The sequence below is a fragment of the Mesoplodon bidens genome (assembly GCF_964165515.1).
Source record: "Mesoplodon bidens genome assembly, chromosome: 19".
NCBI lineage: Eukaryota > Metazoa > Chordata > Mammalia > Artiodactyla > Ziphiidae > Mesoplodon > Mesoplodon bidens.
The window spans coordinates 53,762,761-53,780,244 of record NC_138179.1 but is presented as its reverse complement, the minus strand read 5'-3'; the positions used below and the strand labels follow the sequence as shown (position 1 = coordinate 53,780,244).

General features: G+C 53.7%; 2 protein-coding genes across 4 annotated transcripts in view; both read left to right on the top strand.

Annotated features, from left to right (window-relative positions):
* Positions 1-6,441, top strand: part of SOCS7 (suppressor of cytokine signaling 7) — a 33,948-nt gene extending 27,507 nt beyond the window's left edge. For all 3 annotated transcript variants that reach the window (XM_081219514.1, XM_081219513.1, XM_081219512.1), the window contains one exon: positions 685-6,441. The gene's annotated coding sequence lies outside the window, so the exon portion shown is untranslated. The remainder of the gene's footprint in view (positions 1-684) is intronic.
* Positions 6,442-14,991: 8,550 nt separating this feature from the next.
* The window catches only part of ARHGAP23 (Rho GTPase activating protein 23), an 83,857-nt gene continuing 81,364 nt past the window's right edge, over positions 14,992-17,484 (top strand). The window contains exon 1 of the mRNA XM_081219787.1: positions 14,992-15,130. Within this exon, the coding sequence (XP_081075913.1) occupies positions 15,122-15,130 (9 nt within the window). The 5' untranslated portion in view covers positions 14,992-15,121. The remainder of the gene's footprint in view (positions 15,131-17,484) is intronic.

The following is a 17,484-nucleotide window of genomic DNA, read 5'->3' as shown; positions in this document are numbered from 1 at the left end:
TCCTAGGACCCCCTGAAAAAGGGAAGTAACACTTCCCAAGGGAAAGGCCTTTCAGGTGTGAAATTCGGCCATTATGATTTCTTGTTGGTCAGGCTGGTTTTAATTTCAGAGTTCCGAGTGGGCCACTTGTTCTGTGTGTGCTCTTACCTGGAGAATTTTTTGCCAGGATACTTGGAGTTAGGGCACAGAGTAACAGCTGGAACAGCGCCCTTCTTAAATCAGAAGGTAGAAGCTGCACTGGCCTTAGTGATTATATGTCAGCCCTCTTCAATAGCCAGAAGCCACAGAGCCTACAGCTATTTCTAGCTTGGCTCACCAGGGGTTACTCCAGGGACTCAGTTCTTTTTTCAGTGCCTAGAGCAGGTGGGCCTTAGGGAAGAAGTGGGGGGCGGGGAGTGTGTGGAAAATGAAGGGGAACGGGAAAGGGAAGGGAGGCAGTGTGTAGGACATCTGTATTAGTCATTTTAGGACCTTTTTTTGGCGACCAGGTTGTAGGCTGCTCAGGTCCCCGTGACAAAGGCCACTGCTGCATCCCCAGCCAGCTGCAGTGTTTGTGGAAGCACTTGGCTCTCCAGGCCCCATTCTCCCTTTGAGCTCTACTTCTGCACCTCCAGAGGCTGTTCTTTCACTCCATTTTGGTTCCACTCTATTGAGCCACTCTAATTAATCCCCTTTTTTACCTAGGCATTTGGTTGCCAAGCTCCAGTTTCAAAGAACCAAATGAAGCTACCATGAAAAGGGGAGTGAAGAAAACAAGAGGAGTAGGAAGGGTTGGGATCCTCCGAGCAAAGACTTTGGTTCCCCTCGCCGCCCTGGGGCTTGGATGAAGCACACGACCAGACTCTCTGAGTGGGGCTCCACCTTGTCACATCCAGCCCTGTGCTACTGGAACTGGATGAACTCCTTGGAAAACTGGAAGAAGTCTCAACACTGTTCCTTTTTCAGAAGTTTTGTTCTGGATATTTGCATTTCTCAGTATGGAAAACTCACCCTAAAGGCAGCTGGGGTCTGTGCTCATTGGATTGGAAGTGGTGCCAAGGGTGAGCGGATCCAAAGCAGAGGAGAGGAGGAGAGGGGATTGCCAGGGAGGGTCATGCAGGTGGTGCCAAAGGCAGAATTCGAGTCTCCACCATTGACCTTGAAGAAGGGAAAAGAAGGAGTCAGAAGTGCACATCAAGTCGGGAGTCTCTGAGGGCTGAGAATCTGCTTCTCTGTAGGCGTGGGTAGCTTCAGCAGGAGCAGGGAAGAGAGGAGGGTGGCTAGTCTCGAACAGATGATGACTGGACAGAACCGGCACGTAGCTCTGCCGGAGGAAGCAGTGACTCCTCGCACACTTTGCTTTTAAGGTTTAGGAACCTGATTTCAGAACCACCTCTCATAGCAGCTGTGTTCGTTTTGTTTTACTGGATTCCTAAGTTCTGTGACCTCAAGTTAGCCCTGTTCTTCCTCTCCCCTCAACCCATTCCCTCGAGATAACTGTACCTTTCACTCTGGTCATGGCAGCATCCTTCCTATTGCTTCCGCCGGCTGTCGAGGCAATAGTTTTCTCATCACCGGAACAGTTCAGAGCTCCAGTCCCGGGCTGCTGAAGTTAATGGAGCGTGCTTCCAGATTCTTAATGGCAAACCATACCCATGACTGAAGTCAGTGTTCCTTACCTCCACATGTCTGTCAGCTAGGGAGAGGGAATGTGGAGGAAGGTGAGAAACGAAGCTATTGTGCTCTTCCTAGAGAAAGCTCCCTAGTGTCTCGGCCTTAATGGCACGTCTGAGATCAATAAGGAGGGAGGAGAGCATTACAGTTCATGTTCTTAGGTTTGTTGGAGCAGGAGGTAGCAAGGGCTTCTTTATTTTCCTGAGTTCTTTCTGGCGACTCAGACATTTTCCTGACTTAGATCCTGTTTGCCCTCCTTTCATTGGGGAGTCTGTGTCAGATACTGATTCGAGAGTTGCCTGTTTTCCAGATGGAAGTGGAGGAAGAGGGAGAAAAACTCCAGTGCTTTTCTGAACTTGGCCATTGTTAAATCATACAACATTATGAGTTTGCTTTTCTGTAGAGTTACTCTGAGGAGAGGTTTGCTATTAAGATGTGAAAATTGAGCTGTTTGATCTTTATTACTCTTTGGCAGTAAGTATTCCAACAGACTGCCTCTTTTGGTTCCCCTATGCTTATATCTGCCTCATCGCATGAGATAAATAATATTGTCAGGTTTGTGGTTTCCTGACAAACCACAGGGTTTGGGGTGAGGCCCCAGTGTCTTGTAATTTATAGGACCGCCTCATCTGGGAGCATTGGCCTTCTGCCTTACGTCCTGCATGGAATGACCATTCTTCCTCCTTATAGCTGAACAGGGAGGAAACTTGCATTGTTACCTGGCTGTGAAGAGGTGGCCCACAAAATGAGCTCTGTAGCATAAACGCAGCCCACCCACCCACCTTTGATTTGTCGTGTGGTACCTCTTCTCTCTTTGGCTGCCGTGGTAGTATCACCAACCAGTTAAGGTTGTGATCCCGGGAATTGGCTTAACCTATGGGTCTTGCCTCTTGAAGGTACAAATTAACTTGCCATCTTGCAGAAAGTGCCACCCAGCTGTAGAGCCTGCTGTCTGGAATCCACTGAGATCCTCGAGTGGCTGTTGTGCGGCTACGTGGGATTTTTTTTTTTTTTAATTACTTTTTAGTGTTCATTTGCCTGATTCTGGGCTAGCTACTGTGGAAGACACAGGAGGCGGAAGACATATTCTCTGGCCTAAGGGAGCTTTTAGGTGGCTGCCACACATGAAGTATTTGGAGAATGACTCAGCATGGCGGAGAGAATCAAGGGCTGTCTTTAAAGAAATTCAGAGTGGGTAAGATCAGTGTAGATCGATGGTCTAGGAAAGCTCTGGTGCTGTGAGACTTTGGTTTTTAGGTGAGGGCAGGGCAGTGAGATGAGAAACACAAGAGCAGGAGCACAGAAGCAGGAATCTGCAGGTGTGTACTGAACAGTGCACAGTCCCAAGTTAGAGCAGTGGCATCAAAGAATCCTTTTTCTGTGCTGTGGTCTAGACCGAAACTTCCTAGTCATCAGGCAGGTCTGAATGCTGAGGGGTTACGATGGCGAGGTGGAGCCCAAAGCCAGAAGTCAGCCAGGTTCCTGCCTGTGGCCAGGGACCTCACTGCTCTCAGCACAGCCTGGGTGAGGAAGGCAGAGTCCCTGGACCCCTTGTGGTACCAGGGGTTTCCAGTGGAGAATCCATACTCTCAGGTACAAAACCAAACCAGCTGAGGAGGCGTGACCCACCCTCACCACCATCCTTTCTCCTCCCGGGAAGGGTAGTGTTTACTGTGTCCGTGATCTGTCTGTGCGTTAGTCACAGCCCAGGCCGTAGCCTGGTCCTTCCTCCGTAGAGTGGGCTATAAGACAGAGTTGTGCAGGAGGAGACAGGCTTCATCCGGAGGTGAGGAGTCCGGGCACCAGCCTGGTCAGAGCAAACAGGGAGGTACGGGTGCAGCCGGCCTTCAGCAGCAGCTCCCCTTCCCCTCTCCTGCCTGGGCCCCTGCCCCCCGTGCCAATCCTGTGTAGTGCTAACTGAAATGCAGTCTACAGAGGGAGCTCATTGCTTCTTGGTCATTGTATTTTCAAGTCACAAACCGGAAAAGGTTCTCACTTCTAGGGACCCGTCATTGGTTTCTAAGTTGTGGATGGGTGATGTCAGTACCCTCAGGCCCTGCCTGTGTAACCCTCGCTTGTGTATGACTGGTCTACTGTAACCTTCCTCAGGACGGGCGTGAACCACTGTGAGTTAGTGACAGCTACCGCTACAACTTGCTACTACTTGAAATTCGTGTGCTGTGGTTGCAGGGGGTAAGGCGGTGGGGGCTCTGCTGCGGGGACTAGGTAAATGGGTGACGACCAGGAGTTCGGGACAGTTGGCGATGACCTTGGCCTGGTTGCCTGCCTGTGCCTAGGTGCAGTGAGTGTGACACCCTGAAAGGCCCGCCCTGGGCGGCAGCACCCAGGCTCCTGAGGTGGGGGGTGTGGTGCGGAGCTTGCTGCCGTGGTTTCTCCTCCTCCTTTCCTACTTGTCACCGGAGCTGATTACGCAGTCCCCTTATTAAGGTTGGGAGAGATGTGGAGATAGCGGCAACCCCCGCTACAGTGCACATCCAGGAAGTGCTGGCAAATGGGAGGGTGGTTAGTGTTCTCAGATCTGGGGTGAGAGACTGGAGTAAAGCCGGATGCCCTGGGTGCCAGCCTTTTCAGCCCTCACCCTGGGCCCTGGAAGACTGGAAGAGCACAGCCTGCTTGGCCCTGGCAGGAAATGGGGATAGGAGAAACGTGTCCTCTAGGTTAGATTCCCCCCGCCCTCCTGCCTCTCCTTTGGCTTTGAGCCCTGAAGTTGGAGGCCTAGGCACTGGCATATATAGCTCTGTGGCTGCTGGAAGGAGGTCTGAAAGTCATTGTGTGTGTGTGTGTGTGTGTGTGTGTGTGTTCATTTGCAGAAGTTTTGCCACCAGTGGGGGTGTTGAGAGCATCTCCACTGGGGGGAGACCTGCCATTTGTTGTCCACTTTTAGGAGAATGACGTGCCCCCTGTCCCTAAGGGAAGAGCTTTTGAGTTAGACATTTTCCCTATGGGAATCCTCTTGGTTTGGTTCATGGGAAAGGGGGAAATGGATAAATGATTTTTATCTCTAATTGTCAACACAGCTGTTCTTACACTGAATTTGTGCTATTGCATACATGTAGCCATCTTTCTTTTCACTGCAGCAGTGTGTATCAGTAGTTCAAAATGATTTATTTGCTCCTGGGGAGTAGAACCTTTTTTATTAAAAAATAAAAAAAAAAAAAGAAAGAAAGAAAATCGTGACCCCCCCTCCCCCCATGATAGCTATAGGATTATTGGGCCACAAAGCTCGAGAAAGCAAAGTCAGGTCTGCCAGTCCCCGTCATCTCTCCTCTTTTGACATTGGAGTCTTCATGCTCAGCACAAAACGACAGGAGGCCTTGAAAAGATAGCGAAGCCTTGGAAGGTGTGAGATGGGGGTTGGAGCATAGAGACAGAGGCACTGGGGACTCAGATGCTGCAGCTACAAAACTAGAGTAAGGAATTGTATTTAAATTATTGATTTCTCTAATCTGCCAGGGAAAGACCTTTCTTTACATACAGATTCCATATTGTCTTTGTCCTTTCCATGCTTCTTGACCTTCCTGGTAGGCGCCCCCAGTTTCTTCCTGTTTCCCATCCTGTCCTCTCTGCCCCTTCTCTCATTCCTTCCCACCCCCGTCCACCTCCCAGGAAGCCAGTCCTGCGTGCTGAGTCTGTGACATGCCTTCACGCCCATTTCATCTCCTCAGAGGGTACCTGGAATTGCTCCCTCCCCCTCCCACTCCCTCTTCCAAAATGCCGAGAGGGGCAGGCAAAAAGCAGCCAGTCATGGCAGCGGAAGACCTGAATGTCTGCTCGCAGCTGGACTGCGATCTAGTTGCTCCTGGAGATGGAGTGTAAGGTGAACTTAGGACACTCTTGATCAGAACCCAGGAGGTCAAAACCCCGCACAGCCCCGCTCGGAGCTTCGTCCTAAGCCCCCTACCCAGCTCAGGTGGAGCAGGAAGGCCGGTCTGACTACTCCATCTCTGGTGCTCGCTTGAACAGGGACCTGCCCCTCACTGTTAGGCCCAGAACCTTCTCCAAGAAGCATAATCCAGGCACCGCTCCGTGGGCAGGCCGCTTGTTGGAGGCCCAAACTGCTGCTGCCCGTGCCACAGCCACTGCTGTACAGTTTTTGGTGGTTTTTTAAGAAACTCAGTGAAGAGGGGTGTCGTTCTGGGCTCGGGGTGGTGGCCAGTTCTTCGCCAGAAGGGGGACCACGTCGCCCCTGCAACTACGTCCGTCCTCTTCAGCCACGCCACCCTCCTCCCAGCCAAAGCGTGGCCTGGCTTTTGTCTTCCCATTTAGTTTTTCTCCTTTCCTCTACCTTTTTGTGCTTAATTTATTAAAATAGTTGCTGTATAATTTATTTTCATAAACTATAAAAAATGACTAAATGGTTAAAATAGACTTGCAGGCCAATCTTAAATGGGGTGGGAGGGTCTGAGGGTGGGTTGGGGAGAGGGAAAGATGTTTTGATATAAACAAAACAAATGCACTTTGGGTGTGTTTTGGTATTTTTCTGGGGATAGATGGGAGGGTGTTGGGATGTCCCTGTAGATTAGTTCCAGAATGGGGTGTCTGTATATACTGTATTCATAGGCATGTTTGACTCTTGTAAAGGGACATTAGTAGCTGCTGCAGGTCCTGTTTGGAAACCCCATGTATAATTCCCGGTTTTTTGTAAGTGTCAGTGCGGGAGACATTTGACTCTTGTGTTTGTATCTCCTTTTTATGATTGCTGTACTGACCAATGTCTTTTTGCGGAAGGGGTGAAAAGAGATTTGAAATAAAAATGTTTAGAAATTCTTTCATGTTATTTGGGTTATTGTTTTTCAATCCCTCTCTCATCTTGTATGACTCCTCACACCATCACCACCCACTTAGGGTCAGAGGACCCACCCCTGGCAATTGGAGAATCCCTGTGATGTCAGCTAAGCAGAGCACATCCAGCACTGGTCTTGTCAGAATTAGAGATGTAGAAAAATTCCTGAGGCTGATGGCCATTGCTCAGAGCTGCTTTCTCCTTCCCCAGGAAATGCAGGAGAATTCCAGAGAGCTTTCTGGGGCCTTTTTGCTCTACTTTGGGAGAGTTCCTATTTTACCATAGTAGTCACTCCTAGTATATACCTAGGCTGGCAGTCAAGGTTTTTCATAAGTTTGACCTATGTCCCTCTTGCCTTTCTAGCCCATTCCCTCCTGAGCTGTCCTCTTTGGAGAGGAAAGGACCAGAAATGTTTCTCTGATTGTGTGTACTTGGAGCTGCTCGAATCTTCCCTCTTCACTTTCCCACCCGATCCCTCTCCAAGTTCCCCACTTAGAGGGCCAACGTACCACCTTGGCACATTTTGGAGAATTTTCGGCAGCTTTTCTGCATCCTCAGAGTAGAAAGCGTGCTGAGTGAGGTGAAACCCTAGTTCTCAGCAGTTGCATTTTCTTAGGACTGATTAGAAGTGCCCCAGCAGGGAGTCTGGGGATCCCCACTTGCCCTATTCAGCTCATTCCCAAGTCACAGGTCCACGTTAGGATGAAACAGTGTCTTATCAATTCTGATAGCCATTCTATGAAGGCATGAACTCCTGATTAAAGTTCTCTTCCCTTTTGGAAGAAAAAATGCTCCAAGCCATGAAGTGTGAAGAACATTACAAAGGAAAACGCTTAACTCGGAATCAGCAACTCAAATGCTCTAATGTCCCCTGTTTGGACACAGCTTGTCGATCATAAAGAATCTTTGCCAACACCAACAGTCAAGAGTGTTAGTAAAAAAAAAAAAATTGTTAGTAGGCATTTCTTGAAAGTAGAGACATAGGTTTTCATCATTTCAAATCAGCATCATTCATATTAGTGATGATGTGTTACGTTTGTTAGGAAAGAGGTACTAGTCCCCTCTGGCTTGGATGATAAAGCGCACGGAAGTGAAGGCATTCTTTTGGAAACAGGGAGCCCAAAATAAATAAAAAGGTCCCCTCCCACACTCTTCACCCCCAAAACCTGAAACTACCTCCTTCATCTCCTGTGTTTCCTGTCTGCTTTCAGCTGCCGCTTTTCATCCCATCTCACCTCTCAGTGGTGTCTTATCATGCATGTATCTAACTTGAATTCAATTATAAGCACATGACATCATAATTGTGCAGGAGATTCCCTCCTCCGTTTCATCTGTGTCCCCCGATTGAGGGTGAGATGGGAAAAGTGAATTTTCTGTCTTGGTTCCCTTCCAGTCTCTTAGAGTGCAAGCATCTTGTGCATAAAGATTCTAGTGCTGTTTGTGCCGTGTGGATTCTGAAGACCAACCATTTTCCTCTGGCGCTCAGCCAAAGGCACAAGAGTTGACCCCAGTTCTGAAGAAGCACTAATTGGGTTATCGTTGATGTCTAATGGAGCCCCTTCCCAAGAGATTCTCAAGAGGAATTTTGACTGCAATTTTATCCTGTGCACGGATCCCCATTTAAGCTGCGACTCGTCATGCGTCCCTCCTCCATTGCCATGTCCTGGTTTAGGCACTCCCCCTTTTCACCTGGACAATTTCAGCAACTTCCCAACTGGCCTTCCTGCTTCCTCTTTCCCCTCTCCAGTCCTTCTAATAGTCCTTCCAAAATAAAGATGTGCTCAAGTCACTTCCTTAGTTTAAAATCATTGATGACTTTTAACCTAGAGAAGACAACCTTAACTCCTCAACTTGACGTTCAAGGCCATTTCTCCTTCCCCTGCCACACAGGATGCACTCTGGTCACAAAGCCTGACTCGAAGTTCCCAGATGAGGACACCCCTTCTCCCGCCACTCCACCTTCCCTCACACTGTCCCACCTGCCTGGAGGACCCTAACTTCTTACCTTCTTCACCTGCAGAACTGCTCATCCTTCAAGATTTTCCTCCAGGGTCACCTCTGGAATTTTCACCAGCCACTCTCAGCCAGACAAATGCTCCTTCCTCTGTTAAAATAGTTGTTCATGTGTCTGCCGGTTATTTGACTGTAACCTCTGGTCTGTGAGGGACAGAAACTGTCCTATTCCGCTCTCTCCCTGCCCCCAGGGCTGGCACAGTTGAGTTGATGTGCCAAGGTGGTGGTGGTAGTGGAGGAAAGATGAGGTCAGCCCCCACCCAGGAGTGCTGCCTTGTTTTCCTAGTCAGCCAGACTCGAACCTGGATTTTCACCTTTTGCACAGGACAACTCGATTGGAGGTATGGGTGGTTTTCTTAGCCACTAAATGTCAGGATTCTTCAGAATCTTCTTAAGGGATTGGACTTTTCGTGGCTGGAGTAAGAGCATGAACTAAGTGGCATAGCTGTAACTCAAGATATTCCCGAGGGGGCACGTGGACCGCTTCCTTCTGGTGCCAGTGGCGTCAGAGAGAATGACAGAGAAGATGCTGCCCCTTTAGTTGGAAGACGCCACCGATGTAGGGTCAGCAGGCTTTGTCCAGTGACCAGAGGTTGCACTGAACTACCCACTGCCCCCCTGCTGAATTCACACCAACAGAAACCCTGCACTTAAAGAGCTCAGCTCAGGTGCCCTCCTTCACATGGCCCTCTCATCTCATCCCTGGCCTTCGCCCTTCCCCCTTCTGAGAAACATGGCTTTGTTTCTGGGCCTTTTTTTCTGCAAATCATGAGTGGTGATGGGATAGGCAGGAGAATAGGAGAGGCTAGCTAGGTTTACCCTGGGAGAGAAAAATAAGTGTGAGAAGGTAACCGCTGAGCTTGGGGGGAGTTTGGAAGATTTGGAATGGGACGGGAGAGTCTGGCAACAGCTATCTTAGGTAAGAGATTTGGCAGAGTTAAAGAAGATTTCAAGAAGTTTCATTGTGGGACTTCCCTGGCGGTCCAGTGGTTAAGACTCCATGCTTCCAATGCAGGGGGCCCGGGTTTGATCCCGGGTCGGGGAATTAAGATTCCGCATGCCCCGCAGCGCGGCCACGAAACAAAGAAAAGAGGTTTCAGTGTGCATTGGGTGTCATCTACCGGTGCCCCTTCCCCACAGCTGCCACCTTTTCCAATGCCCTGATACCGTGAAGAAAACAGCTATAGAGATACGTATCCTTTTCTTCTGGATATGGGGCTGTCTTTGAATGGGACACCACATGTAGAGAGACCACAGGCCCAGCTTTAGACATGTGAAACTCTTGTTGCACGCGGCGAGTGGGTTCTGTGTCTTGTTTGTTTTCAGCTTGTCTTCCACCCCGTCAACCTAGTGGTGTGTGCCAGTACAGGGAGAAATACCCCCCATGAATGTTTGCTGAAAACCATACAGGAGGTCAAAGACAGCCAGGCCAGAAGTGCAACTGGCAGTGGAGAAAGGGCCTCTGGGCTGGAATCACCTTTGGGCCTGAATGGGGGGCAGCCATACTGGACTAGAAATTCACATGGGAAGCGAGGCTGGCAAGGGGAGAACCCAGAATGCCTTGTGGAGCCTGGAGGTGAGGCAGCCGGGGAGGGTGCAGTGGCTGTCCGTCAGGGTGGGGTCTTCTGTGAGCCTGAATCACTCGGGTAGCCTTTTCAAACCTCACACGCGCCCCAAGACTGAGACACCCTCCTAGACTCTCCAGGGGTGGGGGAGGGGAGAGGGGGTGGTAAGGATGGTGGACGAAACTCAGATGCACCTGATGGTCCTTCCCGTCCTCCCCACGCCCACACCCACTTGATGACACTCCCAAGCGAGGACCCTGGGTTTGAGAGCAATCTATTTATGCTCTCGCTGTCTCCTCTTGAAAAAAGGGAGAGTTTTTTTTAACTTACCTCCTGTGTGAGCAGGTGAGATAATGCATGTAAGATGCCTGGAACCTCTTCAGCACTCAGTAATCAGCCATGGGCACTAATTATGATCATCATTATTAACACATTTTGAGGAGGACTGAGAGCTTCTTCCCTTCCCAAAGGCGGAAGGAAGAAAGAAAAGACTTCAGGGGCCCCATCAAGGGAGGCGCAGTGAGGGATGGGCTGGAGGGAGCAGGGAGGAGAAGGGGAGGTTGCGGGCGGGTAGGGCTCTGGGGCTGGTGGTGGAAGCAGGTGGGGCTGGCTGAGCTGGGCTTTTCCTGCCACCTAGTGGCTCCTCTGGGCTAGGCCACCAGCCAGCTGTCCCCTCGGCTCTGGGCGGCGGTGGGGCGAGGCTGGGCTAAAATATTCTTGAACACAGTATCTGCAGTCCTCTTCTGCTGCCCCCATTTAATGCCCTGTCCCCTTGGGGACCCTGGCCCATGACACATCCTCCGCATGGCCCTGGCCTGTGGGACGAGCCCCCTTTCTCCAGGTGGAGGAGGGGGAAGCCTTTGTTCTCTTGGCTCCCAGGCAGAGTGGGGAACTGAGGCAGATGCACTGCGGGGGGGTGGGGGGGGCAGCTTCCCGCCCCATCCCCACCTCTGCTGGCTTGATGGCTGCTAATGGTACACTTGCCCCAGGGGCATGCTGGTGTCTCCTGGCACTGGGGGCCCAGACCTGGAGCAGCGTCTGCCTTGGGTTTTTATTTAATTCTATAAATGTATACTACTTTGTGCAAGCCCTTGGTGAGGTTCTCCTGAGCCTTCCCATCCCACCTTCTCTGGAGGATTTTGCCTTTTGTCTCCAGGATGAGAGGAAGGGGACACAGAGGCCTGCAGGTGAAGGGCCCAATGGGGACTTCGGCATCAACTTGATGTCTGGGTCTCTCATCACCTCCTGCCCCTTGTGGAATGATGTCCTAGTTGTATCATGTCTGCCTCCTGCTTCGAAGGCAGCTGTGACTCTTTGGGGAGGGGTCTGACCCAGGGTGAGGGGCTTCAGGAGGTGGCCAGGAGCCATAGGAAGAAGTCACATGTTGGGCTGGGACTCCAGGGTCCGGCATCCACAGGCCCCTTGCATCTGCCCTGCTGGCCCTGCCCTCCCCACCCCCAATGCCCCCTTTTCCCTCTCAGGGCTTTGCAGCCTCGGCTGCACCAGGCCAGGATTGCATCATTCTTGGCTTTGTTTGCAGAGCAGCAGGTGGAGGAGTGAGGCCCGCTGCCCACCTCCCCGCTTCCCTCTCATCTCCTTCTACTCCCTCCTGGGTACTCCTCCGCCTTTCTCTCCTCTCAGGCCCGCGGCACTGGCAAGGCCCGCGGCACTGGCACCGGGCGAGCTGTCTTCCTTACCTGGGGGCTCTCGGCTCCCTTTCCATTCCTCTTGCTCCCCAGGGAGGCCCGGAGGCTACACAGGCAAAGAGAAGGAGGCTGGGTGGGGGCATGGGGGGGCGGGATCAGCACCAGGCTGGAAACTGCCTTTCTTTTCTGTTCCCCCACCCAGCTAAAGGCTGGTGCCACCCTCAGAAGGAGCACCTGGCTGTAGCCAGGGTCTGGCCTCCCAGGTTGGGCACAAGGTCGGAAATGTTCACCTGCTGAACTAAAGTTAATAATAATCAGTATAAGATGAAGTCATTCAGCTCTTTGTAGAAGGTACTTAACTTTTTTTTTTTTTAGAGATTTTTTTGAGGTGGACCATTTTTTAAAAATTAATTAATTAATTAATATTTATTTTTGGCTGTGTTGGGTCTTCGTTTCTGTGCGAGGGGCTTTCTCCAGTTGCGGCGAGCGGGGGCCACTCTTCATCGCGGTACGGGGGCCTCTCACTGTTGTGGCCTCTCCCGTTGCAGAGCACAGGCTCCAGACGCGCAGGCTCAGCGGCCATGGCTCACGGGTCCAGCCGCTCCGCGGCATGTGGGATCTTCCCAGACCAGGGCTCGAACGCGTGTCCCCTCCATTGGCAGGCAGATTCTTAACCACTGCGCTACCAGAGAAGCCCACTTAACTTTTATTTATCATTTATGGGTTCTTCATGGGACCAAGCATTTTATACTCGCATCTCATTTAATCTTTCATCAACCTTGTGAGGTGGTGCTATTATCGTTCCTGGCTTACCAGTGAGGCAGCTAGAGCTCCGAGAGGTGAGAATACCTGCCCGAGACCATAAACGGTAGACGCCGGGCTTTGATCTCCATCTGCCTCCCTCCCCCGTTACTTGAAACTTCGCAACGAGATGGGAAGTACAGTGCTGACCAGACTTGGACATTTTCTTTACCCCCTAAAAGGGGACTTTTGCCCAAGACGCTCATCAAGAGATAAGACTTTCCTCTTTTTAATCTTATGAAGGAGGTGAAATAAGACACCTGTCCAACAACCTGAGCTGGGCCCTGCCCCCACACCGACTGCTGCTCCTCTGAGGTACTGCTGTTGTAGAAGGTTCTGACCCATGCACAGTAGATACAGGAATCAGAGCAGGAGCTTGTTGGAGATCCGGCCTGCCAGGGAAGAGGGAGGCCTGGGCTGGTTGCACGTGTGGACCCTGCAGGCGGGGGCAGAGACGGTGGCCAGTACCATCACTTCCGTTCACTGGGATTCTCTGCTTGTGAAGCTTCCTGTAGTGCTCAGGGTGCTTTGATAAAAGAGCTTCAGGGTCTAGCAATCTAGCCACCATGACTTTGGCTAGTAGGAGTTTACTCTTCAGGGCCAGATCAGCATCTTTGGGGACAGACAGTTCTCAACTTTGCAAAGCCCAAGCCCAGACCTTAGGCCTGGCCAAGCAACAGCTGTTTCAGAGGCCAGCATGGGTGGTTACTGCTGGGCCACCTCCTCCTCCTTGTTTTCACTTTCAGTGGCTGCTTCAGCCCTGAAAGAGAGCCAGAGGGAAACCAACTGGGAAGAATCGGGCCTGCCTTCCACAGCCCGAGGTCCAGCTCCACCACGGCCTGGGAGAGGCCAGGTCAGGGTTGGGGGCATGTGCTTGCTGACTAGAGCACTCCTCTCTGTCTCCTGTCTCCTTAGGGCAGGACAGACTCTGTCTGCAGGGACAAAGGGCCCCATTGACCCCATAGCCTTGTGACCCTACCCAAGTCTGTCCCTCCCTGCCCCTGGCAGCCAGCAGGGCACTCACTCTGGTAGCAGACAGGGCTACGAGGCCGCTGAGAGGGCATGGCAGGGAAGCCAAGAGCGGCTGCAGCCAGCTGGGCGGGGAAGACTGGAAGTGCGTGGGTAGCGCCCCCCAGATCCCTGAGAGGAGGGGCGGCTGGGGATGAAGGGCCGCCGGGACTCCTGGCTGCACTCCCAGGAGCAAAGCAGCAGATACTCTGCAGCGCCAAAGCATGGGAGGGCTGGGGGAGTCCAACCTCAGCCCCAAGCGGGGCTGCCCGGGGGGCTCAGGGCCTCCCCAGCCTGCATTCCTGAATTCCTCCCCCTAGCATGCCCCCTACACCCAGCCTATAAAGCCCCCTTTGTCTGGGCCCACTGAGGAGCTTAACCCTCCCCATCTCAGCTTCCAGCCCCCTGCTTCCTCACCCTCTGGTGCCTAACGAAGAGGCCAGGGCTCAGTGAGAAGTGTGAAACCCCATCCATGCCACCTGGGCACTGGCCCAGGGGTGTTGGGCAGCCAGCGCCTGCACACCGATGCCCCAACCCCACTGCCCGCCTCGGGGCAGGTTAATTCCCACCCCTGTCCACTCCGGGACTCCATACTCCTGCCCTGGGCAGCATGCCCTCCTCTCACATGCCTGCTCATGTGATAGTCCCCTTGGTGTGGCCCTGCCCTGACATGGGCGGGACAGAGGGGCAGTGGGCAGTCAGGAGCCACCCCTGATGGGGGACAGGGGTCTCAGTGGGGGGGCAGTCTTTCTGCCACCTCCTTGGCTTTCACCAGAGTTGGTGGCTCCACTGCCCACAAGTCAGGTCCCCAGCTGGCATCTGGAGCTTCAGACGGCCCTTCTCTGGCAGTGGACAAACAGTTCAGTTCCTCCTCCTGCTTGGCACATGCCTGGGGCATGGTACACGGTGGGCGACAGGAATCTCCATTCCTGCTCCCCACACCCACCCAAGGGCCTCAGAACACATTTGAAGAGAGGCTGAATCCTGGCAACAAAGAGTGGCCCTCCACACCAGCTCCTGTCCTCATGGGGTCACATGGCTCTGAACCCTGCTCACCAGGGCAGGGTCTCCCTATGGTCCAGGTGCTGTGGGTATCTCTGCCCCGCTCTCAGGCGATCACAGTGGTCTGGGCCATGGGGTCAACTCTGTCACCAAGCTGCTGTGTGACCTTGGGCAAGCCCCTGTGTGGCCCTGTAAAATGCAGGGTGGGGTGCTTCCGACTCTGATAACCTCAGAAATGAAGGGGCTGCCCTTGGAGGGGATCTTCTCTGGACTAACAGTGCCCCCAGGACAGGCAGAACGGTGGGTGTTGGCAGGGATGCGCCCCTGGATGTGTGAGCAGTGTGTGTGCATTGTGTGTCTGTGTGTGTGAGGGCTGTGCCTCTACCCGCGGGTGGGGTGGGGCGGGTGGGGCGGGAGGGGCGGGGCGGGGCGGGGGCGGGGTCTGCGGGCGGGGCCGGAGCGGAGCGGGGCGGGGCGGGGCGGGCCGGGTTGGGGTCTGGGCTGCCTACAACAGGCGCTCCTTGCGCGCGGCGGTGGCCGGGTGCTGCACCGACTGGGCGCATGGAGGGGCCACCGCCCCCTGCGCCCCCCCGGGCTGACGCGGCGAGGACTGCATAGCGGGCGGCAGCATGGAGCAGGTCAGCGGGCGCGGGTGCGCGTCGGGGAGGGAAGGGCGGGGGCGTGAGGACTGGATGAGGGTGGGTGCGCCGAGAGGGAGGGGGGCCCGCCACCTTGGGAGGGGTTGGGGCTCTGGAGCTCCGGGCGGAGCTCTGGGGAAGGGTTACGGCTGGTGTGACACAGAGCTGGTGAGCGCGCGCGCGCGCGCACACACACACACACACACACACACACGAGTACTCCCCCACCACTGACAAATAGGGAGGCGCTCACCAAGGGCTCACACGCTGCTTCGCTCCCCATCCCCGTTCCAGAAGCAGAGCATTTAGAAGCCCCCCTCCCCACTCGGTAAGGTCCCGGTTCCATCCAGGAGCCTAGCAGGCTCTGCATAATGAAGGAGTGACAGAAGGTGGTCGTAAAACTACCGCTGACCCTCCCGACCGCCCCCGCCCTGTGGGACCTAAAGATACAACCGTCCCCCTCCCCCCTATACATCAAGGGGCTTCTCCCAGCCAGCGTCCCCGTCCATTCCCAGTCACAGCAGGTGCAGCAACGGCTGCCACCATTTCATGGCAGTGAAAACGTGGGGTGGGCTGGGCAGCTTCTTCACATGCCCCCCAGATACAGACCTGCAGCCCCAGCCAGGCTCTGGGAGGGCTGTCTTTCACACAGTATCCATCAGAGGAGGTCAGGGTGATGGCCCCCTCAGGTCAGAGCACCTCACTCCCTCCACAGAGCTTAGCAAACCCTGGACAAGAGGGGCTGGTCCCCTTAAGTGAGTGGGGGGCTCTCTAGCGTGACTTGCAGCCCCCTGTTCTAAGATGGACAGAACCCTGATGTGGGCTGAAGGGAGGGCTGCCTTGCTCCCTTCCTAAGCCCGACTCGGTGAGAGGTCTTGGGGTGGGGTCTGGAGTGGAAGGGTTTTCTGTTCCTGGGTGTGCCTTTAAGTATCCACACTCCCAGGCTCTGCTTAAAGTGGTGGCCTGGGGCCCTGGGCTCTGAGACACCCTCCCCTCTGTGGCAGAGGGGTTCTTGTGTTCCCTGTGATGGTGGTGAGGAGGGGTGTGGGGAGGGGTAGAGGGTGTGGAGGCAGGGGGTGGGGTGATCTTAAGTTCTGGGGGGTGAAGAGGGGCTCTGAGGAGCCACGAAGCACTCTGGGCATCTTCCCTGGGCTGGGTGTGATGTTTGGGGAGGGCTGTGGGCTGGTCTAGTCTCCAGGCCTGCTGGGCATCTTGGCTGTTAATTTAAATGGCCAGTGGCAGCTCCCTGGAGCACCAGGCCTGGCAGGGGGCAGGGGACTCCATTCGTCATTCTCTGCTATTGTCATTACTGACTCAACTCCACCCTGAGCACAAAAAAGCGGGGGTTGGGGGGGACAGGACTAAAAGCCAGTGAATTGCTCACGTTAAAATAGTTAAATTTATGTTATGTGAATTTCACCTCCATTTTTTAAAACAAGGAGGGGCAGGGCTAGGGGACACCATGACTTTCTGCCTAGAGGACCCTGAACACATCTCACTGGGCCTGAGTTGCTCCTCCATCAGCCTTTCATACTTCTTCTGGGGGTCAGGTGCTTCCCCTTTCCCAGAGGCGGATCCTGGCTCTCCTGTGCCCTGGCATCGTGGAAGGGAAGACAGACCATGGAGGAGAGTAGGGACGTTGGGCTCTCGCCGTGGCCTCATCAAAGGGACACTGGGAGCCCTTGGACATCTGTCCTCTCTGGGCTGCTGTGAAATCCCTGCCAGCTGTGCTGAGCCGTGGCTTTCCAGTCCTTTCTAGGTGTCCTAAGGCACCTCTGCTGCAAAGCACAGCAGCCAGCTTGTCCCCTGGACTGTGAGACACCCCACAACCCACAAGGGGACTCTGATGATCAGCACAACCTTGGAGGTGCCCGCACTGATGTCAGTGCCTTAAGGCAGCTGCAGCCCTGCCAGCCCCGCGGGGGTCGCCAGCTTACTGGATATGTCGGAAGCATGGTGCGTATGGGGTGCTTCTGAAATCAGAGCTTCTTTCGCCACACCAGGGGAAGCTCCTATTTTAAGTTTCCCTTGTGCCCAACCCTCCTGTAAAGCAAAGAATCCTTTTATAGTGCAAGGACCGCCCTGATGTGTCTGTTTGGTATGTGTGGATTTTGGCATGTAGGGTTTCCTTAAAGGGGAGCACGCCTGGAATCTCTCACAGGGGCTGGAATTGCTGGGCGGGGTGGGTGCCAAGACTGAAGGGCTTGCCCCCCTGTGGTCAGCGCCCTGCCCCTCTTTTCTCTCCACTTAACTGCCCTCCCTCCCTCCCAGGGTTGGCTCAGGGCCAGACAGAGGAGCGGGGAGCAGCTGCTGGGGATTTCCAGAGCTTCCAGGGGGCGGTGGGAGCCACCCGC